Genomic DNA, 27,792 nt, shown 5'->3' on the forward strand with positions numbered 1-27,792 from the left:
ATAACTGTACATGGCAAAAAATGAACGAACATAGACATGAAGTCCCGCTCTCAAAATGATGTTCCTCCTTTTCAAACCTTAATGCAGTCACAAATGGTTAAATCTTTGCCATGTAAACACAGGAGACATCAACCTCAGTGACTCTATCCCCATTAGATATGAATGTTGAAACTCTGCCACACCTCAATAAAAAAGGATTTAGGATTTATTTCTTAGCTTTTCGTCTCTCACTGGGCGGTCTTAATGAGCACAAAAGTTGGGAGGCCTATGTGGGCTGAATCCAACATGGGATAAAACTCTGTTGTGCCCTCAGGCCACGCGTGTAAACACCTCAGAGGCTGAAAACAGCCAGTGTCTCATGTAATATAAAAGCTTACTGCATGGTTGTTGTGATGGAGTGAAGACCTGGAGGGAGCTGTCTTTTCTCTGAGTAGTAAAACTGAGAGGTTGAGGTGTTATTATCTCCTTATGCATGTATATACGGTGTGTGTGTGCATGTGTGTGTGTGTGTGTGTGTGTGTGTGCATGCTTGCTTGTATGATTATACTTTAAAGGACCAAAATGTCCTGAAAAACAGTCAAAGACGTGGAACAATTTTGGTCTTCACTTCTTCAACAGACTATTTTACGTGTAAGACTGTGTTAATGCAAGATCTGAATTAGGAAGGGGTGATGTTCAGTATGTAGCAGTGATGGTTAAATTTAGTAGTAGAGGTCAGAAGACAAATGGAGTCAATTGGTTTTCACTAGCAACGACAATGTTTGTAAGTGTGTTTTATTTACATTGTTGTAGGGTGCAGAGAGCTTTCACAGTGCTAGTTTTGTCTGAATCTGATGAAAATCTAAATTTGTAATATGAATTCTTCTTCCTTATGGATGCATACCAAGATGTTGTACCCAAATCCACCTGAAGGAGTTGGTCTAAGATCAGTTCCAGTTGAACTGCAATATGGTTTGTGCGCAGTCAAAATGCAATACATACTCTTACAGGAAGTACATATGTGCACATATCATAACATTATTAGTGGTATTCCTGTTTTGTTAGCAAGAAAACAGGAAAGATACAATGCCTCACTGAGGTATAAGCAAAAAAATAACATTCAGTAGGAGAAGATGTGTGCTCGTTCCTTACTTTAGTTGCAGCACCTACAAATGGTCATGCTTCCTTTAGTTGTGCTCATGTGACTGTGACACATTGCTCTCCAACTTCCCTGCAAACATCAAAACATGTGTCAGCATTGTTTCCTACTAAGGGTGGTAAACACCTGAACTTTAATGAGGAAAGCGTTCCCGAACGTACCACGGATCTGAACAATAGTGTAGGATTTAATGGCATCTAGCGGTGAGGTTGCAGATTGCAACCAACTGATAACCCTTCCCCTCACCCTCCCATTCCAAGCCCGTAGAAGAAACAACGGAGGTCGCAAAACTCCGGAAAAATGCGAAAGGCCCTATCTAGAGCCAGTGTTTGGTTTGTCCATTCTGGGCTACTGTAGAAACATGGCAACCTCCGAGGAAGGGGACCCGCTTCCTATGTAGATTCAATAATAGCTCTGTCTAAATTACACACTGGACTTTTAATGCAGTTCTCATTTCTAAGTACCTGCATTTACTGCATTTATTTAGAGCTACATGTGTGTACCTGCAGGCTGGGTGTACAATTTTTCTAACCTGTACATTTTGTCTGTCTGTGTTGCCTCTCTTCTCTAGAGTTGTGTATACGGTGAGAACCGGACGTCCATCCAGTGCACCACACCCTCTCTGGCCAAGCTGGCTCTGCAGCCGCCCGTGGTCACCAAGGTGGCGTTCGTCCTGGACGGCTACTCCACTGATCAGTGGGACCTGATCTACGTGGAGGACCCCCTCTTCCAGGACCCCAAGCTCACCTCCAAGGACAACAAGAGCATCGTGGAGCTCAAGGTAAGACTACAGTAAACATTCTCAGTCTTCAGCTCCATTATAATGCTGAAAAAATATCACGGAACAGCAAAGGTTAGAGGTCAGAGGTGTGGGCCAGCTACAGAACTGCATCCTTTGATAAAGATTCAAAGTCTTGCTCAGTAGAACTCAGGAACAGGTGCAGAAACTCAAGACAACAACAGAAAACGTCCAGTTTAAAGTTAAGTAAGAAAATCTCTATTTATGTACTGTAGCAAATTTCAAAATCTTACAGTAAGAAGTGCTTCACAGAACAGCCAGAGCAGAAACATGTAAAAGTGTTGATTTGATTTGTTAGACTTTTTAACTAATATTAATTCAGAGATAAGGTTTACAGAACTTTACTGAATGAGATGAATTAACTATTTGGAACCAGGTTGATGTTCATTCTGCTGGTCGCTGCACTTTGCCTCCCAATTCACACATTCACACGTACAGCCATCCATGCTCCAGGTCAAGTTGGGAAGGAAACAATACTGAAAGAAAAACAGGAAGTAGAGTCTGTTTCCCATCGTTTACACCCCCCACCCCCATCCTCCCCATCCCTTCTCCACTGCTATACCTCTCTATGTATTCTCTCTGTTGACATGCATTGTTCTGGCTGCCGAGGTCAAAGCTCTTGACATATTAATGCTGCTTTTCAAACAAGTCACCACATTCCCCAGAGCTGTTTTAGAAACACAATGAAATACATATTTCTCCTCTTTTCTTTCTTTAATTTTTTTTGTTGACTGCAGTTGGACGGTTTGTGGCAGCTGTGTTGAACCTCTCGCAGGAGACGATGGCTGGGTTTTTTTTTTTTTTCTTCTTCTTTTTCTCTTTTCCCAGACGTGACCTTGGCCCTGATGCTAAATCCACCACCAGCCCAACCTCTATCCCCTCTTCATCCCTCCCTTCAGCCCAGACAAACCCCCAGTTTTTACCCAGGGGGTTGGTACCAGGCATTGCACCGAAACAGGCCACATTTAATGCCATCTGATAACCCTGCCCTGCAATGGCCTGCAGTAAAGGGCAAATTCTGGACTCATTTAGCGCCATCTGAAAACTCTAGCCCCAAAATGGCTGCCAATAACATACAAATAAAGGAATATTTAGCTCTGACTGACAGCTCAGCACCACTATGGCGGCACATGAGGGAACCAGGCTGCTGTTTTTGGCATGTGGCCAAGCTCTTATCGCTGCCGATCACGTCACGGGAGACTGAGAAGCATCTTACTTCCAATTATCATCGCCACAGTTTATTTAGAGTGACTGGTATTACTGTGACGGCTTTTTAATAACTTTAATAACTCTTCTCTGCTGTGTGTACAGTATTGTCACGCCTACAGCCAGGAAACAAACTGAATAAGGATTGTATTGGCTGATCTTGTTACGAAGTGTCTATGTGTGTGTCCTAATTGCAAGCAAGTGGGTGAATTAGTGGTTTGCGTTGCTGTGTTTGTGTGTGTGAGAGAGAGAGAGAGAGAAAGAGTGTGTGTGTGTGTGTGTGTGTTTGTCTGGGAGAGAGAGAGAGAGAGAGAGAGAGAGAGAGAGAGTGCAGGAACAGGTGCGAGCCTCCACTCTGTGTCAAATTGGAAAATCCCAAGCTGTCACGCAAGGAATGTGATCATTCTCTTTATTGCCTTCTGCTGCACTCAAACAAGTGTGTTTATGTGTGTGTGAGAGAGAGAGAGAGAGGGAGAGAGATGGAATCAGAGAAACAAAAGGGAACGATAAGAGAAAGAAAGGGAACAAGAACAAGTCTGAGAGGGGAGAAAAAGAAAAAATTGGGCTGCTTTGTTCTTTCACAGCTTCCCATCAAACAACACACACTCACTAACTTAGTTACACACACTCACGTGGACAATTGCTGTGTGTGCTTCCAGTCAGATCTCAGAGGGGGTGTTTGTTGTCATCCCACTAGGAGTCACACGACCAGAATAAGTTGCTCTGTCTTACTCATATCAGCAGCAACAATCTAAATTCATGCTCAGTCCTTTCGATCACTATGAATCATGATGAACGCTGCCAAAAAAGAGATACCTGCCTCTTCGGCCTGATGCACCTAATTTAACTTCAGTATTACCTCACTGAGGATATTTTCTACACTTTTTTCCAACAGATTTGAAGCCTTCTGTTTCCAAACTCCAATATATCCTAAACAAGCCATGAGGTTCTTTCTAAAATACAATAACATTTATATAATTTTGTCAACCCTGTACCTATGTCACTCATTGGCCTTTTAAAAGTCCTATAAACAGTTTAAAAGCTGCACAAGGAAACTTTGAAGAGTGTGACTGTTTAGGATTCCAATCCAGAGGTCTGTAAATTGCAAAGAACACACTTACGTGGCCTGTGATTGAAAGTACAGGACCAGATTAAACTCCCAGGGGGAATTTACAGCCTCCCACCCTGCCAACCTCACCAGCAGTCAGCATCTTCCTTGCTCCTTGTTTTTTACTCATCCTTCCTAGAGGCAGTGAACAGACCCTGACTGTAGAATTTTATTGAGTAAAGTGGTTTAATGTGAAGTATCTCAGTGATGCTCTTCTCTCCTGCAGCCAGACTTTCTGACTTTAACATAAAGGAGCTTTAATTTTGATATTTTATTTCGCATTTTTAATAGTTTGTTACCACCTTATTTTCAAATGAAACATTTTGTTTATTCCATCCACTGTTTGGACGCACTGATCTTTGACCTTAGTAATCGTCGCTTGTAATGTTGCTGATTTAAACGTTGACCTCAACCTGTTTGCAACCTCATATGTTTTTTCTTTCCCCGTCTCTCAATCCGTTTCTCCTTCCTTTACTCCCTCCTTCCCTTTTGCTGTCTTTCCCCACAACTTCCCTCCATCTCACCCTCTCTCTCTGTCCTCCTCCTTCCCTCCACTGCAGGGTGACCGGATGGACAGGGAGGCGATGAAGTGTCAGGTTCTGACGGTGTCCAACCACAGCTGTGAGAGTCTTACTCTGGTTGGAAACACTCTGCAGTGCACCGTCCCCACCGAGCTGCAGGCCGCCACCGCCAAGGAGCTGCAGGTGGAGGTGAGACACACCTGCAGTTTACAGATACCAAGACACAGGCTAGTTGCATTTTAGTTTGCATTACAAGCAGAAAAGGTCTGTTTGTTCTTTCGTTCTTCAGCAGCACTTTAAATTGTTTAACCTTTTAGGCCTTTTATTGCCTATATTATTTTTTTTCTCTTTAGGTCACGCTCTGGACACAATTATAGATGTAAATGTAGACACTTACACATTAACATACTCAAATACAGACTACAACCCATATATAGAGATTCATACACAGGTGCACATACACAGGTGTACACACTTACACATACACACCTGTGCAACAGTTAGTCAACAATGACACTTTCTTTAATTAAGACAGCGTTTTGTTTATTCAGAAAACAACTCACCCAACTCACCACAAATACACATCCACACCCAAACACCCCCGCCCCACACACACACACACACACACACACACACACACACAGAAACACATCCTCTTCACTCCACTCAATAGATGTCTTGTTCCAGCTTCCCCGCCTGTTGACAGCAGAGAAAGCTTCAGTGTGTGTTTGAAGTGGTGTTTGGGTGTCAGTCATGGTGTGTTAAACAGTTTGCTGATGCTCCAATTAATTTCATTTGCATGTTAGTGAATTAGCATTATCCTTTTTAAGTGAAGAACACAAGAGTATGCAAACAGTTTTCTTTTCCATTTATAGAGAGTAGTGCAAAGATATACCAACTTTCCCCATGTAAATCTGTTTTATTACAATCTTATTTTCTTTTTAAAACCTCTTGAAACAAGTTTTTTTTAAAATCTACCAACATGGGAAGATCATTCTGACTTTCATCCAATTCAAATTAGCTTGTTTCAAACTGTTTTCATTTTCTTTAAACCAGTGCACAGATCTGCCTTATCCTGTCTCTTATCTATGTCAATCACTTCTAGAAAATTCCTGAAAACAAAGGGAAACAGCACTGGGAAGTGGAATTATCAAACCCCATTTGCAGAATTCTTTCCTGTGTTGTAAAAAATACCTCTTAAATGCTCAATATGAGACTCTTTATGATGGATGATTCTTGCAGTGATGGCACTAGATTTACCTATTGTAAACTCTAGTTCTATGAGTACAAATATTCCTCTGAGCCAAGAATGATCATGTCTGAAAGTGAGGCTTTTGATGTCTAAGCAGATATTCTGTATCAAACATTGGCTCTGAGACAAGTGGATATCATACAGCGGAGATCCATAAAGCCGCTTATAATGCATTTATATGAAAATTCCTCTCTGTTTGTATTGTCAGGCTCACAGAAGGAATTTTAGCAATAAACGGTATCATAGCTCCTGCATCTGAGGAAGAAGAGGCTGACTCGCAACAACATAACACACAGTGATGATAGATAGATGGTGTATGTGCAAGAACTAGTTAGGTTTTTTTATTGTCATGATTATTTTTAGTATATTTTATTGAATTTGACTTAGTTACAAAATAATAATATTTTACCACTTCAGGTTTTATTCAATTTGTTTCCTATTTTTTATTTATTTGATTCCAGGTTGACAATGATAAAACAGAACGTTAAGACAGACTTCACTGTATGAGTTTTCTGAAGGCAGTAACAGGATCATTCTGCCATCAGCCACACTGAGCTCTTCATTCTGCGCTCTGGGAAATTCATGGAAAACACCACATTCCTTCAGCGTTCCAGATCATTTACAGGAAACTTCAGTAACTCTCCTGTCCTAATGCAGTCTCTTATAAAACCAGCTCAGGGAGAATTTATTACACAGTGTGTTGAGTGAAAGGGCTCAGCATCCAGCTGTCTTGTCACTTGAATATAAGTCAAGCGTCCTCTGAGTCGTGAGAAGAGGAGGTACAGTATAGAAATGTCTGAGTAAAGCGCCCCCCCCCACACACACACACACACACAGTCTTTCATTAATGATAAATCATACAACAAACAAATAAATAATTCATTTAAAAATAAGTTTTTGTTTATTTAAGGATTAAAGAGTAACTTAACACCGCCTAATGTTGTTTTTAATGACGTGATGTACAGGTGTACTCCAGGACCCCATGACATCATTGTTGGGTGTGGTTACAAGTGCAAAAAAAGCACACCTTTGACCACACACATCCTTACCCATAGGTGTGGACAGATTGTTATTATTGCCTGTTGTTTCCAAGTCCATTTCTGTGTTTGGTGTATTTTAATTCTTTTTGCGGATGACTGGCCAAAATATACACACTGTAGCCCCATGTCAACATCTTTTTGTGTGTCTTTATGTCAAATTTTTTAGTGATCTAGAACATCAACAGTGAATATCAGGTTTTGGAGTCAGAAAAAAAAGCAAGGGGGCGTCATTTTTGGATCGATTTTCAGCAATTATACAGAGACAAATCCATTGTAGAAGAGGTAGAAAGACCAATTTCTATATCCAAAATAGGGTGACGGTAATTTTACCGCTCAATTTCAAGGGGTTCTGAAAAGGCATTTTTGGAAACGTAGAAAATCAAACTGAAGTAGAAGTAGTTGAGGCACCTAAAGGGAAAGAGGTTTCTATAGACTACATAACACTGCATTAGACATCACACATTGATTATATACATGTTAAATCTCATACATCGCAGATTTTGTTTCTTTTAAAATTATATACTAAAATGCAACTCTATTTTCTGTTCTGGGAGTTCCTCAAGATATTTAGCATCCTTGTTTGCAACAAACAGCATCCACATATCCTAGTCGGTTATAAGAGGTTTGATAAGAGAAATGTCTAACCTTTATGATACAAACTAATACTTTATGCTCCAGACCAGACATAATCAGCCTCGTCGCCATTGACTTGTAAACTGGCCTTCAGAGGGAAGCGTTTATCTCAGGGGATGGTCAGCCAATATCCCTTAGCTCCACAAACTTAACACATTCATATATCCCCTACCTCCAGACATGCCCAGATACGCACTCATGCACACAGACACACACACCATCCCATCTGCAGCAGCAGGCAGCAGTAGAAACCTCATTTCCACTAAACCTAATAATGGTAGAAGCAATATCACTGATGTAATCTGCCTCCAGACTGTGGCAACAGTCTGTCTGTGTGTGTGTGTGTGTCAGTTTCAAGCCCTTTTGTAATGGCTCTGGTAGAATAGGAACTCAGAAGCAGCAAAAAGCACAGGGCACAGAGTAAAAGGCAATCTTTACATCTTTACTGAAAAGCCAGGCAGTCATACACCGGAAGTCAGTCCGAGGCAAGCAAACGAATCAGACAGGGAGCAGGCAAAATCCAATAATCCAAAGAATGCAGCAAATTACAAAAACCAAAGATACATACACTAGGAATTGCTGGTGAGCAATGAACACACGGGGTAGAACAAAGACAATCTGGCAAAGAGCAGTGAAGTGTATATATAAGGGGCTGGCAGGAGGAGAACCCAGGGGCAGGTAATAATGGGGCACAGGTGTGGGTGATTAGGGGCAGGAGAGACACGAGGGCAGGAACTGAAACGACAAGAGAGGTTAGTCTTTCAAAATAAAACAGGAAACACAATGGGTAAGATTAACGGGATGTTACACCTGTTTTTAAATGCTTGTGTGTGCACCGGATGTCATGCATAAAATACTGTACGCGTCATGAATACAATGATAGTCATTGTTTATTAAGCAAATGCCAAATATAGTGCAGTCTGGACAGTGACACATTTTTTTGGCTCTGTACTACAGAGTACTACAGTTTTAGGAAAACAGGCAGTAATTGGACAGGAATCGTGCTATTTCACTCACTTGACACTCTGTTCACATAAAGCAACCCATATCCAACCATCTTTTTGCAATAAGCCGGTCTAATTCCACTTTGCATTGCACTTGATTGCTCTCACAGTAGGTTACACTACTGCTCACTGCATTGGCTGCAGCCACTGCTCCTGCTCACCATTTCAGCATTTAATCAGACAGCAACACTTGTTGCTATTGCTGCTGGTAAGTCGTGACCTGCTGATGTCACTCATGCAGCACATGTATCATTTTAATATTTTAAGCAATACTTAATAGTAAGATTTAGGGTTAAAAGTAAAATTTATATTTTAGGCCACATTATGCACATGAAAATGTGCCTGAACCCAATCCACATTAGTTAATGAGCTGGGATTCAATGTTTTCCAGCTACCTGACCTCTGACCTCCCTATGGATGGAGGGTAGTTCAATAGTAATTATTAGTGTTATTAAAATTCATTTCCTTCTCTCTATGACACCCCAAACCCCTTCACTTCTTTCAGTGGCGCCAGGCGGACTCCATCAGGCATCTGGGCAAGGTGACTCTGGCTCAGGAGCAGGACTACACAGGCCTCATTGTGGGCTGCGTGTGTGTCAGTCTGCTGCTGCTGCTGCTGGGAACGCTACTCATGTGGAGAAGGAACAAACACATTGATGGTAAGAGCAGAGATGTCAGGTTGTGGTGGGGTCATAGGGTCAAAGGTCATTTCTCTTCTGTGGCTGCCGCATATTCACAGACTTCGGACGTCCTAAACTCAGCTTTAATCTTAGACAGTGACTGACTGGCACTGATTTCACAGATCTTTGTAATGTTATCTGCTCTGAAATATTATGTTAATCAGACTCTCCAGTCAGGTCAAGGTTAGTCCGGTTAGTTTATGAAATGTTTTCAGCAACTAAGTTTGGCAGGAATATTTGCGAATTGAGTGAATTTTAAATATTTTGCCAGAAGAAGGTAGCAGTGCAAGTCAGATGCAGGCAACAGAGAAATATGTAAATTGTAAAAAGCTACCAAAAAGAATGAAAAGTGAGTGAACCAAGATGAAAATGATTTTAGAAAGTCAGAATGAACTATATATACAATTTACCAGTCACAAATGAAAGGAAAATTAAAGGATATGACTAAATAAAGATGTGATGAAGAAGTGACATATAAGTTTATATTATAAGTTATATATTTGCGTACTTGCGACTGGAGTTCAGTGTGTCTTTTCTAACCTGTGTGCATGTGTGTCTGCTGGGTTTTGTTTTGCCTGGTGGGGTTACAGTAAGTTTGTGTGTGGGGCGCACTGGTGAAACGCTTTGCCTTTCTTAGTAATTCTCTCATCTCTCCCCCTCCCCTTTATCTTTCATCTCATTCTTCTTCTCTTGCCCCTTTCTTCTCTCACTTCCCTCACTCTCTCCATCCCTTCCTCTCTGTCTCATCATTCTGTCTCTCCCTCTCACCTTTCCTTCTATGCACTTCTTATCCCCTTATGACTCTATCGTTCCTTCTTCACCCCCCTCCCTCTACTTCTAGATCTGTCTGAGGTGTGGTATGATGGCCGGGGTCACATCCAGCATCTGGACAGGCTGGCTAACGCACGGAGCGTCAGCCCCACTAACGAAATGGTCTCCCACGAGTCAGTCGACTATAGAACAACCCTGCTGGAGGGTAGGTCAACCAGACATCTTCTTCCCCACATCCCACCTCCCTCCCTCCCTCTCATCTACCTGCTTCCCTCCCTGTGGGGCTGAACGCTATGCTAGCCAGCATGCCTTATATGTTCCGAACTAACACCCGTAGCCTCAAAGAAACTTACATTTTTGAGTAAAAAGTAACCTTTTGGTAATAACAGTTTGTGTTTTGCATAGTATGGCTGCAGAGTGATTATTAATTGAAGGCAATCTTCTGTCACTTCACTTCCTGTGGAAAGGAAAAGGAAAAGCATCCTTGATGGTTCAACTGTCATGTCATATTTAATATAATTTTGACCTGTTCTAACACAAAGCTGAGTTCTCATCACAAGTAAGTGGACCAACAGGCCAGTCTTCCAAAACTTTGATGTAATCTTTAGAGTCACCTGTGGTTTCGGTTTCCTGAGCTTGAATCCTGAGGGCGTGAGGGGGGCTCCATGTATTATGACCCTGAGTATGATGGGCAAAGCAATTTTCCTGCTGCTAAAAAGTGACTTGAAAGGCTTAAAATCTGAGAAGGTTAGACTTACTAATGAACTAATGCTTGTCCTCAGGGAGAGTTGTGGTGTAGGATCAGTGGCTAAAAAATCATATGTAGTCTCACCGTTATGTCTGTAAGTCCTCTCGGTCTTCTGTTTTTTGAATAAAATTTATATATCTTTGCATTTATTTTCCTTCCACTAACAGCATGAGAGGAGACATCAGAAACTTTGTTTTCCCAGCTCAGCTACCCTCCATCACAGTGTCAAGTTGCTCCCCTTTGTAGTTGTCCCTTTCTGATCATGTAACACACCTTGACCTCTGGAGACCCCACTGATACAGTCGCTGACCTTTAACCCCCTCTGTCTCCTTTGCTTCTCCAGATCAGGGCACCGACAGGCCCGAGACATGCCGAGCTCCTCCCATCTACGGGGGCAACGGGGAGCTGCTGTCTCCCAGACTGGGGGCTCTTGGAGGTGGGATGGGTCTGGGAATGGAGGGCGAGCTGGTGTCACCCCTACTGATGGCCCCGGTCCACATCGACCCATCCTGCCTCCACCCAGACCTGCTAACTGAGGTGCAGCACGTGGTGATCGCCAGGGAGCAGCTGCTGCTCCACCTTAACCAGGTCATCGGCAGAGGTCAGTCACAGAAATACTTTCTTTACTGTTAAAATAGATCATTTTAAATATGACATATCACTAGTTCTGTCTAGTGGCAACCTAGTGGTAATGTTTTTTATTTTGGTATAATATGTAAGGCTAATTGGACATTACTGTAGGGTTTTAGCACTGCTTTCATCACTTGTGCTTAAATAATTTGGTCAGTACTGTGTTTTTCATTGTATTTTCTTTCTTTATCATAGGTGTGTTTTTTAGTATGTTCATCCATGGTACTTCTCATGCTAGCTACCTAGTTCTTCTTCTTCTTACTCTACACAGGGGGAAATGTAAAATACATAATTTCCTGTGCATTTCCTGGCAAAAAAAGGAGGGTTTTTCCAGGAAAGAGCTACTTGCTGCTAATGTGGAAAATAAAGTATCAAAGCAGAAATTTATTTAGTTGAAAATGTTATATATAAAGATCCAGTCAATACAAACTGCTGTGTCAAAGCTTTTAAAGCATATATGCAGAACTGTGCAACCATTAATCCAAGTGCCAGTGTAGCAACAATGCCAGAACATATTGAGGGCATAAGGGTGATGCAGGGCTTTTGATGCTCTGTTATTACTGAAGAATGCATTAAAGAGCCCTGTGAGGGCGATTATAGTGTTTTACAGCATCTACAAATGGATGTGTATAATCATAAATAACAATGAAAAATAAAAGAGATAAATAATTCAATAAAGCATGAGAGATTGTCTGACCAATCAGTGTTTGCCTAAAACAATTATTGTATAAACACTGATATACGCCATCAATGTGTTCATGCACTACATATGCAACTATAGCTAATCTACTGAAACACTCTTTCCACAAAGATGAGATCATAACAAATACTCAGACACTCATAATAGTAGCAACCACTGTTGTCCTACTTCATGTTTGCTCCTGCATGTATTCTGTAAAAAACATTACAGACATCATTTTTTTATGTTGCACAGTAGGACTAAGCTTCCTATACTGTATAAAGAATAATTCTTACTCTCAATCAGCTAATTATCATTACGTATTTGTAACTATTTTATACTTTACTGTATTGCAAGAGTCTGTAAATGTATGCCCACTTATTTACACTGTGTAGATATTTTCAATCTCAGTTTCAATCCCTGCAATATCAGTTATATTAAGAAAGAAAAAAATGCAACCATGTGCAAAAAAAGAGACACAAAAAATGCTAAATTGCTAATACAAAGAACCCACTACAGCTGAATAGGTAAATACATAATTAATAGATCTGGTAATCAGTGAAGTGTTTGTAATCACATACTTAATTCATCAATGAAACATTAATTTCAGTACATTAATCTCTACTGTCAATGCTTTATCCAAAAGATACATTCACAGTCTCTCTTATGTCAAAGTCTGTTTATAGTCTTTTCTGTTTTATTTGATTCTAGGCTTTACATCCAATACATTTAGCATCCTGCGCCTTACAAATTCATGTTTGTGATTTCTTACCTTAGGTGCTAAAAAAGAGAAATAATTTCAAAAACATTATTTCTTTGCAAACAATTCATGATGGGATTGTAGCTGATGGGGAGTGAAACTATTATCCAGCGAGCTTAGACTAAATTTGGAATTTATGTAAAGCTATACAAAAGCTAAAGTTGCCCACAAAGAGCTTAATTGCCTGCTTTATCAAACCACAAGCTTGACATGCAGACACAAAATCAGCTCATATTGTGCCGTTTAAGTAGGCGAGTCAGACCCACAGATCAAATTCAACATCAAGAGGAGAAAGACCCCAAACCCCTCCATGTCACAGAAAACAGCCCTCTGCCCCCTCCACTGAATTATCCCCTGAAGAAAAGAGCCTGGATTTTGAGGAAGGATTTTTAAAGTAGCGTAGGATGATTTGTTCACAGCTAGTATTCCCAGGGTCCATTGCTGGGAGTCGTAATCCAACACCCTCAGCCATCTGCGAGGACGTGATAGGAGAACGCCGCGCTCATTTTATTCCTGCACCCCTCACAATCTGGGGCAAGCCCTCATGTCTTAAGAGTTATAATTCAATAAAAATGCACAATAACTCAAGAGGGTTTGGCATAGCCTATTAGCTTGCATGGGGTATTAATGAATAAAGCTTCATACTGGGTTACTTGAGGGGGCAGATTTAGTGTGAGGGTGATGGTAATGCAAGATAATCAGAATGGCTGTAAAAGGTGTGAAAACAAAGCACACATACAAAAGTCAGACATACTTGTTTTCAAACCAGCCAGTTGTTTTCCGTGGACCAATGTGCACAAAAAGCTGCATGCACTGTATGAAATCACCTTGATCCTTCTGCTCCAAACTTTAATTTTTATGTGTCAGCAGTGGACAGAAATATTTTTATCTGATATCTGGAAGTGCTCTGATCATAGAGCCAACTGGCAGGATGCATGATCTTAATCATAGTGGCTCTGTTGAGAAGAAGGCTTCAACAAGCCAAGATAAATATGAAGGATGCTGACTGCACAAAGTCCAAATCCAAAAAAAAAGTTGGTCATTTAGATGTTACCATACAGTTGTTACCATTTAGGGGCAAAACAGAAACAGTGCTTTACTTACTTATCTATGAGTACATTTGAGCAACAAGCTATGGAAGATGTGATCACAATCAGATTGAAGTTTATTGGCCAAGTATGTTAACACGTACTGAACGTGTTACTATGCCGTGCCAAAATAAATGTTCATGCTCTAGTGATGTTTCTTAGTCATGGTGGAATTCAGATGGTGGTGCTGCAGTGTCACCAATGAAGCATCAAATTTTATTTCTGCTGTCTTATTCTGCTTGGGCCTCAAGGATTCTAGTAAGCCATTACAGAATCATCACATTTAACAAACAATGGCAATGTTTTTCCGCCAGGTTTTTGATTACATCATTGGTTAATGGGGTGCACTGGTAGTGCAGTGGCAAATTTCCCACCCACCAAAGCAGAGAAAAAGTTCCTAGTAATGGTGCCGTGGTCATGATTTTCAAAGACTGCACATGGCTGTGTTCGGAGGTGGAAAGCCGGTGAGGGATCGCGTCCTTGTTGCTCCAATAGTGCCTCATATCGGTTGGTCGGGACACCTGCATGGAGGGAGGTAGGAGCCAAAACCTCTCTCCCAGGTGACACTCATTGCTGACAGATAGTCAAGACAAATGTGTTACCTCCGTAAAAACATGTGAGCTCAAGTAACAAACAAAACAAGAAATCGGTGGTTAACATCTTGAAGTACCAGCTGATTCTTGCCAACTGACATGGGCCTGGCTGCCATTGTTCACTTGCTTCACAGCTGGACTTCTTTGTCATTAGAACTGAAAGTGGTGCATCTCACGTGTCACCATCTAAAATGGACCTCTTTCAGAGAGGCTTATTTTGTGTGGGGGGAAGAAATGTTATTCAGAAGGACTTGACAGGTTTTAACATGAGTTTTTCAACTCATTGATGCTGACAAATTCTGACTAATACATCATGTTGTAACCTGCAGGTCACTTTGGCTGTGTTTTCCATGGAACTCTGCTTGAGCCAGACGGGCAGAAGCAGCACTGTGCTGTCAAGTCCCTGAACCGTAAGTACAAACCCCTTTTACACGTCAACCAAACCTTTTAGAAATAAGGAAAGTGACATTTTCCCCTTAACTGATACTAGAACAGTGTGATAAGCATACAAGCTGCTTTTCAGCAACGCACTGCTTCAAATATTTACACACGTTCATCCCTACCAGCTTCCCAGTACAACACCAGCTTTAGCAGTTTTGCTGGAGAAGTTTGGGGGTGAAGTGCCCTGCTGAAGGGGTTTTGTGATGCTGATTTTTTTTTTATGTTGAAAATGGGAAACATTTTTTGGGGGGGGATTGGTTTTATAGAGTAGTAAGAGTACCAGAAACATTTAATTACACATTTTATATTTAACCAAGTAATGTTGTTTTATCTGTATTTTGATTATAAATCACGCCATGCACTCTAACTTAGAAGTGTTTTCCAAAGCCTGCACTGTTGTAAAAATGATATTTGTTGACTGCATGGGCAGCCATGTTTATGTAACGTCTTGTCATGCGCAAACTTTTAACAAAATGCACCTGACCTCCTGACGTTAGAGCACTTTGACTTACAATCAGCACTTTCAGAATCCCACTCAGAACACACGCACACTCGACACACTCTCTCCTTGTTCAAACATATTCACATCCAGTCATAACACACATCCACCACATCCTGGACTCCTCGGGAACCTACGCCAGGATCCTGTTTGTGGATTTCAGCTCCGCCTTCAACACTATCATCCCAGCTCTGCTGAAGGACAAGCACTCCCAGCTGAGTGTGCCTGACTCCACCTGCAGGTGGTTCACAGACTTCCTGTCTGACAGGAGGTAGCACATGAAGCTGGGGAAACATGTCTCTGACTCCCGGACCATCAGCGCTGGTTCCCCTCAAGGCTGCGTTCTTTCCCCTCTGCTCTTCTCCCTGTACACCAACAGCTGCACCTCCCCTCTCCAGTCCATCAAGCTCCTGAAGTTTGCGGATGACACCACCCTCATTGGGCTCATCTCTGATGGGGATGAGTCTGCCTACAGGTGGGAGATTGACCACCTGGTGACCTGGTGCAGTCCGAACAACCTAGAGCTCAGTGCTCTTAAGACAGTGCAGATGGTTGTGGATTACAGAAATAGACTAGCCCCACACACCCCCATGAACCTGTGTGACTCCGCTGTCGACACCGTGGAGGCCTTCCGCTTCAGTTGGGAGCTGAAAATCAGCTCCCTCACCCAGAAAGCCCAGCAGAGGATGTACTTCCTGCGGCAGCTGAAGAAATTCAACCTGCCAAAGATAATGATGGTGCACTTCTACACCGCCATCATCGGGTCCATCCTCACCTCCTCCATCACCATCTGGTACGCTGCTGCCACTGCCAAGGACAAGGGCAGACTGCAGCGTATCATTTGCTCTGCATAGAAGGTGTTTGGCTGCAATCCCTCCAGGACCTGTACGCATCCAGGACCCTGAGGCGTGCAGGAAAGATTGTGGCTGACCCCTCCCACCCTGGACACAAACTGTCTCAGACACTCCCCTCCGGCAGGAGGCTGCGGTCCATCAGAACCAAAACCTCATGCCACAAAAACAGTTTCTTTCCATCTGCAGCTGGCCTCATCAACAAGGCCCGGGACCCCCACTGACACTGACTCCCATACGCACCCAACCCCCCACTTATAGTACAGTATTCCCATGTAAATATTTTGCACATTGCACAAACTGTAATTTAAATAACAGTCACAATCTACAAATTCTTTATTATTTTCTTATGATTTTTTTTCTTATATAATTATTTTTTATATTCTTTAATATCTTATTGTCAATTTTATATTTTATATTTATGATTCAATTGATTATAATACAATTGATGATTGTATGTGTAAACCTACTTGGCAGTAAAGCTGATTCTGATTATTCCATCCTACATCTGCTTATATTGCATACTTATTGTATGATATCACAATGCTCCAATAGCATTAAGGATCTCATCTCATCAGAGTCCTGAATCCTTTTTGGCTGAGTTGATGGTGATGAATGAGCGTCCGATGGTGAGGACGGCATTAGGGTCCCTCCTAATCGTGTAACCTGTCAGTTGGACCAGGGAGATTGATGCTGGAGTAATATGGAGGAAAGCTCAATGCAGTCACAAGGAGCTACCAACCATATTGGGATGGGATGAACCCGGCCTGCTGGGGTTTTGTCCTCTGGGATTTGGGCCTTTTTATTAAGTTTAGTGATTTCTCAGGGCACCATGTCATTGTTTGTTGCGTTCTTTTGTTACGTTTGAGACCTTGAGTTGATGCTTTTATTAACAATTACTAAGACAAGCAGTTGAAAGTAGAAGAGCCATAAACACATACTGTGTTTCCAGAATGATAAGTGTATGATAGAGAGAGGAATATCCATCCTCCACACAGCAATAATGTAATTTTCAACCTTAACTTTCAAATCGAGGCTCTGAAATCAAATGTCATCTCTTTCTGTCTTTGGGGTCTAACCTCAGTTGAAGGCCAATCAGCTGGTTTCTGCAGGCCTAAAGAGCTTCCATCTCTAACCAGATTACAGCAGAGTCAGTGGGGCTAAAGTGCGGGACATCAGAGGCAGGGATGCAATTGGCAAATGGGAGTTTGGGCGTGGGTCAGGTCTTGGTGAGGATATTCAGGGAGGGGTTGTTTTTTTTTTTGGTTGATTACCCTCATCATAATTTTTTCCCCAAAGGTATATAAGGAATGACCTTCTTGCTGATGTCAGTGCAGCAGAGTTGCTTCCTGTCTTCCACTGTAGTCTGAAAGATCTTTTCAAAAAATGCTGTCAGCATCGTCAACTCCTCCTGCCCTTTACATGCTCTAGAACATAACTGTTTCTTCACCTCCAAAATGTTAATGTTTTGGGGGTTTTTTCTATGAAGGCATCACAGATTTGGAAGAGGTGTCCCAGTTCCTGAAGGAGGGGATCATCATGAAGGACTTCAGCCACCCGAACGTTCTCTCTCTGCTGGGAATCTGCCTGCCGCCAGAGGGCTCACCACTGGTGGTTCTACCCTACATGAAGCATGGCGACCTGCGCAACTTCATCCGCGATGAGGGACATGTACGGGCACACAAGATAAATGCATGCATGTTGTGATTAGTCACAGGCTCTTGCAGTACATATTGAGACATATAGTATCTACTGTACTGTACTGCATAGATCAGTCAACGCAGCACAAAGTAAAATAAAAATGATTTCAGACCAAGTCAGCCGTTTTGTTTCCTAGTCCTCTGATGGTTGTGTTTCCTACAGAACCCAACAGTGAAAGACCTGATGGGCTTCGGGCTGCAGGTGGCCAGAGGTATGGAGTATCTGGCCAGCAAGAAGTTTGTCCACCGAGACCTAGCTGCCAGGAACTGCATGTGAGTTCACATTTATTTCATTCAATATACATGAGTGTGTACTGAGCAAGCTACCATAGATCAGACTAAAATATAATTAAATATGGCTGGGAAAAGGGACAGAAGAGAACAGAAAAAGCATAGTACTGCATATTCATATACTTAGAAAGAATACAAGATACAATAAAATGTTAAAGAATATACAACAGTGTAAAGTGTCAAGAAAAGAGTTAAAGAGCAAGACCAAGGTAAGAAAAAATGATCTTTGTTGAAATGAAAAGAAAATGAAAAAGAACAGAAGAGACAAGGAAAAAGTTGGAAAGAGTTGATTAGTTGTAAGAACAAAGATACGAGCAAAATAGAAAACAATAAAAAACAAAACAGTACAATAGAAAGTAATTTCTTCTTCGTCCTGACAGGCTGGATGAGAGCTACACAGTGAAGGTGGCAGACTTCGGCCTGGCTAGAGATGTTTATGATAAAGAATATTACAGTGTCCACAACAAGAGTGGAGTCAAGCTGCCCGTCAAATGGATGGCTCTGGAGAGTCTGCAAACACACAAGTTCACCACCAAGTCAGATGTGGTGAGAACTTCATAGTAATGGAAAATTGTGATATTATCTCACGTCTGTTGGCTATTTTTTTTTTTTTACATTACAACAAAAAATGTGATTTAAAAAACTTCATAAAAGTGTGCTATAAGATGTTAGTAAAAGGACAGTAGTGAGATCAGGAGTTCATTTTCTTGTTTTTCCTATAGTGGTCGTTTGGCGTGTTGCTATGGGAACTGATGACCCGTGGCGCCCCACCATATTCTGATGTGAACTCCTTCGACATCACCGTGTTCCTCCTGCAGGGGAGGAGGCTGCTGCAGCCCGAGTTCTGCCCTGACTCCCTGTAAGTTCACACGCACACTTACACTCACACATATACGTACTTTATACATACTTTTCACCTGTGATTCACCTCCTCTAGCAAAGTGCCACGGCTCAGTTAGTGTGAGTGATATACTGTAGAGCTGCACTTATATACATCATGAAGAGAAAGGTAGAGCCTGAAATCAGGAGAGAGCAGCAGGGAACAAACAGTGAAGGTGAAAGAGCTGTATAAGCAATGGAAGTCATAAATAAAAACCACTCAAGTTTAGACCATCCATCATCTACCTCAGCAAGAGTCTTAAACACAGTCACAGCTCCTCAGTCTCTTCAGTCGAGCGTTACATCTCTTCGCAGCTGTGGGTCAAATAAAAGTCACTTTTCTTGCTTTGCTACAAAACACTAAGCAAGTTTTGAATGGAAAATGCCAGTAAAGTGTTTGTCTCTTTTTGATGCTAAGCATTGTTGCTGTGGTAGTTAAGTGCTGCAGAGCACCCATCATACAGAACAGTGTTGGCAGTGCCGAGATGACCTTTTTTTTCTTGAATTTTCTGTCAGTAGAGTTCGAGTTTTTTTTAGTTTTCATTTGATCTGTTCACATCAGAGTTTGCCAAGAAAAATCTACTGACATGCGGTGGTGAAACCAGACTGTTTAACTATTTCAGGTGAACGCAGTGGTAGCTCTGAACAGAACTTCATTCTCAATCTTTTTAAAAATGTATCTTTTCTGCTGATAAATATGCTGCCACTATCTGATGTGGCAAAAACAAGAGCAACCTCTATTTTGTGAGTAATGACTGATAGAAAGAAGCAAAACATTTACAACAGTTATTTATATAAAAGTGTCACATCAAATCACAGGATTTCTCAGTGTCAATACATCACACACATCAATTCATATCTGAATCGGTATCTGAATTGTGCTTATTCATTAAACTCTGACCCACTGGTACTGTGAAATGAATGCCAAGTGTGATCTCATACCGTGCAGATAACATCATGAGGTACACTGCACGTCTATAGTGTGGAAATTAGGGGGGAGTGGGAGTGTTCAGGTGAGGGAGGCAGAGGCCCAAAGTTCCCAAGCTATAAATTAAACAGAGACATCACGAGGTGATGCATGTCTGCAAACATTCCCGCAGTTCTTCACTCCTGATCGTTCACAGTATGTTTTGGTGATAGCAGTCGCTGGCAGATACCTTGGACGTGTAGTAATGGGGCCATTTTTCTTAATTTTTAACAATGATAGGGTGGCTCTGCCAAGTCTGGGGGGAAAAAAATAATGTCAATATCAGAGGCGTCAACTTCTGACAGGGTAAAGAGTTTTGTTGCAAAATGATAAAAATGATTGATTTTTGGTGTGAAAGTCAAACTTATCTTTGAGACACATTGAAATAATTAGCAGTTGTAAGACCTTTTCGTTTCATATGCATAACACCAGTGAGGGAGGAATAACTTACAGTATGTTTGTGGACTACTGGGTGATTAAATGTACTATTCATAATAAGTAAGTTGAAAACATAAAGGTGCCTCTCAAGTTTCCAGGTTCAAACGGTGGCTAGTAGACGATTCATTGTTACATGGAAAAACTCTACAAGACTCTACAACAGGAGTCTAAAAACACATCACAACTGAAATAGCAAATGAAAATAAGAGAAACTACAGAACATAACAGTGAAACTCAACAAGAGGAAAACTAAAATTATTGATCAATAAATCAATTAATTGACTAATCATTTTACTACTACATTCAGTCCAATTTTACTTTTGTGTTAGTTGTTATTTCAGAAACAATATTGCCAAAGTGCTTCACAAAAAGTAAAATTTCCCAATAAAATGCACTTTTATGAAATGAACCCATATGCGAACAGTTTTGTTCTGACCCCTCTCCTTCCTCTCCCTCCAGCTACACGGTGATGATCGAGTGCTGGCATCCAAAGCCGGAGCGGCGGCCCTCCTTCACCGAGCTGGTGTCGCGCATCTCCGCCATCTTCTCCAGCTTCAGCGGGGAGCACTACATCCTGCTCAACACCACCTACGTCAACATCGACAAGATGAGCCCTTACCCGTCCCTCCTCGCCTCCTCCACCACCACCACCACCACCACCACTTCCTCCTCTTCGTCTTCCTCCTCCGACCCCTCCACCTCCACGTCCCTGCCATCCCAATCCCCCCTCTTTTGCCATGTGGAGCGCGAGTGCTGCACCTGAGTGAGTAAAATGGAGGAAATAGGAATGGCAGTTGGAAAAAAGACTCTTGAGAGAAAGAGCAAGGAAGAAAGCAGTGAGGTGATGAACTACTGTATGTACTTGCCAAACACTGGACACTGTATGCTGAGGAAAAACACAGTTTTTGCAGCTTTGACTGTTCACTCAATGTACATACATCGTTGACCTTTGACCTTCTCAAGCATCGCCAAACGACAGGGTCCTCCATGAATTATAGGGCTGACCTTATCGACTTCGGCCAACCTTTCTGACCATTCATCGACCCCGGGGAGCATGAGGTCAGCCTTCCTGCGTCCTCTACAAGACAATTACAAGGCACAGGAACTCCTCCTCGAGATTCCGAGCGGACAAAGCCAATGTCACAGAAGCACAACACTATTCGTCAAACACCCAAAAAAATCTCATTGACTGCTGTACCCACACAGGGAGAGGATAGATTTCGTGTTTCTGCTCTCCTCTGGGTGGCATGTGCTTCGATACGCGGATGTGGTTTGAACCTTTTCGCCGTCTGTAATGTGAATGTTTGACAAATGGCCATGTATTGTGTCGTGTCGAAAATGTCACACCTCCACACACCATAAACAAGACTATATGCCACCCTTGCATGCCCTGCATCTGCACTCAGAGAGAAAGGAGCCTGTTTTGATAGATTGTGGCGCCTCAGGTAAGTAAACCAAGGCTCTCTGGAGGTTGGTAACGGGAAGGGCAGTGTAGGTGTAAGGTGGGATGTGAAAAAAAAACCTGCTGCCTGTGTGCATTTCACTGGATGCTTTATTTGTATAATTATCTTTGGACGAATAGCTTTTGATGTGCTTGGGGGGACATCTTGCAGACACGCCATGACTTACCAGTATGAAAGCCCCATATGTTTCAGAGTGAAAAGGGTTCGAAGCACCTTTTACTGTTTTTTTCAAATCTGAAATGTCCCGTCATGTCAAGACAGTACAACTCTGACAACATGCACACGCTTGAAAGCTTTGAGTTTTTCTTGAAAAGGAGAAGAACACATGAGAACCATGTCCTGGGGCGCAGCTGATGAACTGACCAAGTCACTTATTGTATGTCAGATCTGTGTCTGTTTTGTATAACAGAGAACATGCTGTCAAAGGTCATAAGGTTTGCAGCCAGAAGGTTTTTAACTTGGTTAATTTAACCAGATACCTAAAAGTCCATCTTCAACATTTTAATAATGAAATAACTTTGGGGCAAAATTTCAGCAAAGCGCTTGTTGTCCCCTAAAGATTTCACTAAGAGCCTCAAGTAAAACTTTTACCTCAAAAGGTCCCTGTGTTCATCTGGCTTCAAACCAGAAGTGTGTTATTATGTGACTATCAGTGACGGCTGTATATCACTGTATCTTTATGATGACTGTGTATTAAGTCATTACGAAGAAATACTTTAATGTTAAAAAAGCATACCAGTGTGTTTGCAAATTTTAGCTTCTTAACCAAACTCATGTACAATTTACACTTTTGTTGACCATTTTTAAAAGCATGCTATACGGTTTTTTATACTATTTTTTCTTCCGTACCAGGCAGCCACTCGCTTCCATTCATTTCTGTACAGTATGGAAATCCGATTTTTTAAACTTGTTTGAGTTGTGTAACCCATCACAGTCAACATGTCTACATAAAGTTTGGTCAGTGACATATTGTTGTTGTGTGGTAATGCAGTTAAAGTGCAGATAGATTAGGTAGTGTGTACTACATTACATCATACTGTAATGTAGAGATGTGCCATTGATGATCACATCGACTATACAGACGATTGAATAGACGACATGTATTCAACATGTATTCATAAATTGTATAATGAGTTTGCTGGAGTAATCCACCACTCCATTTTTACCATTCCAAAATAGCCAAACATCTGCCTCCTTCAGCGCATTTTCTATATGTGATATACTATGATGGATTTCACAACTCAAGCAAGTTTCAAGAGTCTGATTTTCATATTGTACAGAGATGAATGGAAACTAACGGCTGCTTTGAACAATAGAAAAAAAACGTCAAATTTTAAACATATAAGCATGATTTACAAAGTTGCTAGCTGTGACGCAAAGTAAATATAATTTGTCACAAATGGGCTAAAACTTTCAAACCAATGATGTGATCAGTGCCCCTTTTATCTTTGCTTTGTGTAGCAGATTATGTTTGTTTTTTTTATCTGAATGGCTGCTGATGTGACTGGGCCATTGACGGACAGGTATGAATGTTTGCTATGACAAGAAAATTGCTGTACTATATTTTTGTATCGATGATGAGTCTCTTCTTTATATCTGGTCCAATTGGAAGACCAGTGGTGAGTGAATAGTGCTACGAACAACGAATAAAGCCACCTAATCGACCCTTTGTTTTCAAGATGAACCACTGCCATTTTGTAACTAAAGAGAAGAGATCGTAGGGATCTGTGTGGGTTTGCAGCATGCGGAGCTGCGCGTCTGTCTGATAAACATGTGAGTGGATGCTCATTTAGCTTCTGATCATTACTGCTAGATCAAAGTGCAAACAGTAAAGGACGTTAAGTTGAACAAACTGGAGCCACCTCACGCCACACGATACTCAAAGACTGCTGTCACTTTGATCATGTGATCCTCCACCACTTTGTCTGTGCTTAACACTGTGTTCTGTGTGTGGGTGTATGTATGATTTTGTTGTCCATAAAAAAAAATCCTGAAGGTACACGTTCCTATGTAATGTCAAATAAACTTTGTCAGTGTAATAAAGCTATACTATCAGAGTTAACTCCTATTTTTACGTCCTTTGTTTTACAAGACAAACAGCTATAACAGCCACGTTAGTCTTTTTTGAACAAACCTGCCCTTGAGGCAAACATAAAGCACAGCTGTACTGTATAGGACTGTAATTACAAGGACCCGTTGTTTAAATTACTACCTGCTCACATGTTATTCCTGCATCATACTTTCCATATGGTGGATATTGTGCAATTGATGTGCAGCAGACAAAAATGCATGTGTCACAATGAACAATAAGACTAGATGCTGTAGATGCAACGACACGCTGGTGTAGGTTTTGGGAAAACTCGAAATGCCTTTAAACCTTCAACCTCTAATCATTTAGACAAAGATAGATGATTATTTGTCCTCACACTGCGGCAACACACTCCATGCTTGCACAACATTTTGAGTACACAGGCCTTGCCTTTTATGTCTGCCTTTGTTAACAGAAATTCACCCTTTTTTGTTCCCACTGGTTGGTGGCAACCTCTGACCCTTCACCTCTAGCTCCCCTCTCTTTTTTGATCCCCATAAGTACTGTGGTCTAGACTTTCCCCCTCCCTCTGTCGAACTGAGCCATGACCGTGGCTTTCAGGACACGTTGTCCTTTCGCAGCTGCTTGGCAACCCAGGAGTTTTGGAAAGTCACACCTTACAGTATATGATCTCACTTACTGTACATATATAAAAAAGAGAGACCTCGCTGTGCTTTTACAATATCTTTCATGACTGGAATGATCATTCAAAGTGCTAGGAAAAGAGATATTATGATGAAGAAGATAGAAGGTGTAATAATGCATACTATATTATATATTTTATACAAACAGAACAAGTAGGTAAGAAGAGAAGAAAGAATTACTTGTGCAACGGTTGTTTTATCTTGGTTGAACTTGAAGATTGCAAGATCTTTGGTGTGGTAAACGTTTGACACCAAGACTTTCAAAATTCCACTGTACACAATCAGCAACTTAATTCCAGAGAAACTGACTTTTTGAAAGTAAAGTATGTGGCTTTTACTGCCTGCAGCAATATAGAGGGTGTGGCCAACAGTGTCTCCTTTGGTAAAGTGAGTCAAAGAATCTACTGTATTTCCAAAAATGAAGGCAGGAATAAAGGCAGCCAGAAAAACAGAATCACCTCATGTATTGTTTTTTTTTTGGGGGGGGGGGGGATTTTATTTACAATCAACAGTCTGTCAAAATCTGTTGACGTGTTCTGGCATGAAGCCTTCATTTGAGCATGTATGACAGCTCTTTTTTTAAAGGACACATCAAGTAATTACCAATCAACAGAAAGCAACTGCACCTGTACACCTGAGAGGAGATCTTCCACTGTACACTATGCAAACTATGCATCTTTTTATCTTTTTTTATTAAAACACAGTCCTTTTTCATTTTTTACCCATTTATAGTTTCAGAACATTTCTTACTTAAGTCTGTATAAGGATGTTGTTAGCTATCATTGTCTTTTTTCTTTGTTTTTTTAATTCTAGGGAGCATTAAGATGCCCTAAAAACTTTTACATTTGGTTTTCTCAGACCTGAAGGTCCTGTAAGTGAGACTGTAGCTAGGCGGAGAGAAACAGATATAGGCAAGAAGGCTGTGGTGGAATTTTACAGGCCATCAGGACAACATGGACTATCAGACATAGTTATCTTCCACCTCGCTGAAGTATCTTTGTCCAAAGGCTTAAATTATCCCAGTGAAATCCATGTTAAGCCCCAGCTAATATGAGCATGAGGCATGTCTGTCTTTGCATCTCACTCTAAGCATCCATCTCGCCTGCCTCAACAGGCTTGTCTTGTCTTTCATCCCCCTTCACTCTCAGTTCTTCACTCAGCCACCTCCTGTGCTACTGGTTTCCTCTGATCATGAGTTTAAAATTATATTTTTTACACATGCATGTGACTGCTCTGAAATATACAGACATTTTACTAAACTAAAATTGTGTTTCTACTTAAAACAATGCAGCTGTGTTCAAAATGCAATGCAAGACTGACTTTAATAGTCACTTTTTCTAAAATTGGTTTAAAACACATGAGTTTATATGAAAAATTGTAATTTGTCATTTAAAAAGGGACTAATACTAACAGATTATAAACATTTAAAAATGTATTCATAAAGTTAATGTAGTCTGAGTATTCGCATTCATGGTAACACAAACACATAAAATCTCACAAAAGTAAATTGTTCTCCACTCCCTGTTTCTAATCCCCTCTAAAGTCAACGCCAGCAGCCTTTATTTCTTTCTCCCCCGTTCTCGACCTGTGTCAGTTTGGGTATTTGTGTCTCTGTGTGTTTGCCTGTCTCCTGTTGTAAGTGATACATACTGAAAACATGGCCACACACGTGTTCAAAGAGAGGACAGGTGCGGCTGTTGATAGGATCACAGTAAAAAAATTTTACTGAATGCAGGTTTTTGTGTCATAGTCATCAGGTGATTCAGCAGCATGGGTCTGCATGTCAGAGGGACTGTTGAACTCGAACACACACACACCTCTCGTACACTCACTTTACACACATGCATGTAAGCACAAACGCATACAATGTGTGCAAGCATGTATTTGAGCGTGTTAAAGTGAAGGTCCACCTAAAAATTGGCTTTTGAGTATCAAAAGCTGTTAAACATTTATAGTTTCCTCATAGATGGAGAACAATGACTGTGGTCAGCTTGAGTTCAGTCAGTTACCAATGGATTTCACAGAGGGAAAAAAGTAACAAAATGTCCATAAAAGATCTGTTTAAATCAGAACTTGATAGCACAGAAGCAGTATTTTTAGCCATAATTTGACAAAATTACATGATATGCCACTTTATTCTTCTACTCCCCCACATTTCAGAGGGAAATATGATTACTTTTTATTTCACTAGTTTTATCTGACAGCTGACAGTAACTAGTTACTTTGGATATTACAATTTGTTGGAAAGGGAAGTTGGTAAATGTGCAAAAGAAAAAACGTATGTCAAACTTGATGCAGCAGAGGCCGAAATATCCTGACTTTAAGTAGAGAATTGGTCACGTTCCAAAAACATTGGATCCTACATTTCCCACACTTTTGACACTTCAAGTACATTTTGCTGATTAGATTTCTGTACTTTTATATATTTGTATAATTTTATGTATTATTATTTATTGTATAGTTTTGAATGCAGGATCTTTACTTGTGATAAAGCAGTTTTACATCGTGGTATTGCCACTTTTACTTAAAGGTGGGGAATGCAATTCTGGAGAAATCCAATACCTTGACAAATACCAGGACATAGAGCGAACAACAACACAGCAGGTAATGTAACTAACGATAGCTAGGTTATGAGTTAGCTTACTGTCGCTACAGTTGCTGCTGTGAAGCTAACAGCCAGAGAGGACGAGACGGTTTCCCAGAGCCAGCACAGCAACTCCAGACAACGATACTCACAACTCTCCTGCTACTGCAGCTAACATCACAACAACAGCATATCTTGGCAAACTAGAAAGTAAGCTGAATGTCCGTGGGCAAGACATTTAACGTCACCTGACACACAAATCATGGCTGGAATAGTGTTGTGTGGCCCGGTCCGAG

The 27,792-nt window shown here is 41.2% G+C and overlaps 1 protein-coding gene across 1 annotated transcript in view; it reads left to right on the forward strand.

The window, feature by feature from the left end:
* met (MET proto-oncogene, receptor tyrosine kinase) overlaps positions 1 to 24,241 on the forward strand; it is a 70,322-nt gene extending 46,081 nt beyond the window's left edge. Inside the window, exons 11-21 of the mRNA XM_044192819.1 lie at positions 1,710 to 1,919; positions 4,812 to 4,961; positions 9,207 to 9,360; positions 10,223 to 10,357; positions 11,244 to 11,501; positions 14,980 to 15,060; positions 17,931 to 18,112; positions 18,305 to 18,414; positions 18,813 to 18,978; positions 19,155 to 19,291; positions 21,176 to 24,241. Coding sequence (XP_044048754.1) covers positions 1,710 to 1,919; positions 4,812 to 4,961; positions 9,207 to 9,360; positions 10,223 to 10,357; positions 11,244 to 11,501; positions 14,980 to 15,060; positions 17,931 to 18,112; positions 18,305 to 18,414; positions 18,813 to 18,978; positions 19,155 to 19,291; positions 21,176 to 21,479 — 1,887 coding nt within the window. The 3' untranslated portion in view covers positions 21,480 to 24,241. The remainder of the gene's footprint in view (positions 1 to 1,709; positions 1,920 to 4,811; positions 4,962 to 9,206; positions 9,361 to 10,222; positions 10,358 to 11,243; positions 11,502 to 14,979; positions 15,061 to 17,930; positions 18,113 to 18,304; positions 18,415 to 18,812; positions 18,979 to 19,154; positions 19,292 to 21,175) is intronic.
* The last annotated feature ends 3,551 nt before the right edge of the window (positions 24,242 to 27,792 follow it).

The sequence above is a fragment of the Siniperca chuatsi genome, linkage group LG4 (assembly GCF_020085105.1).
Source record: "Siniperca chuatsi isolate FFG_IHB_CAS linkage group LG4, ASM2008510v1, whole genome shotgun sequence".
Lineage (NCBI taxonomy): Eukaryota > Metazoa > Chordata > Actinopteri > Centrarchiformes > Sinipercidae > Siniperca > Siniperca chuatsi.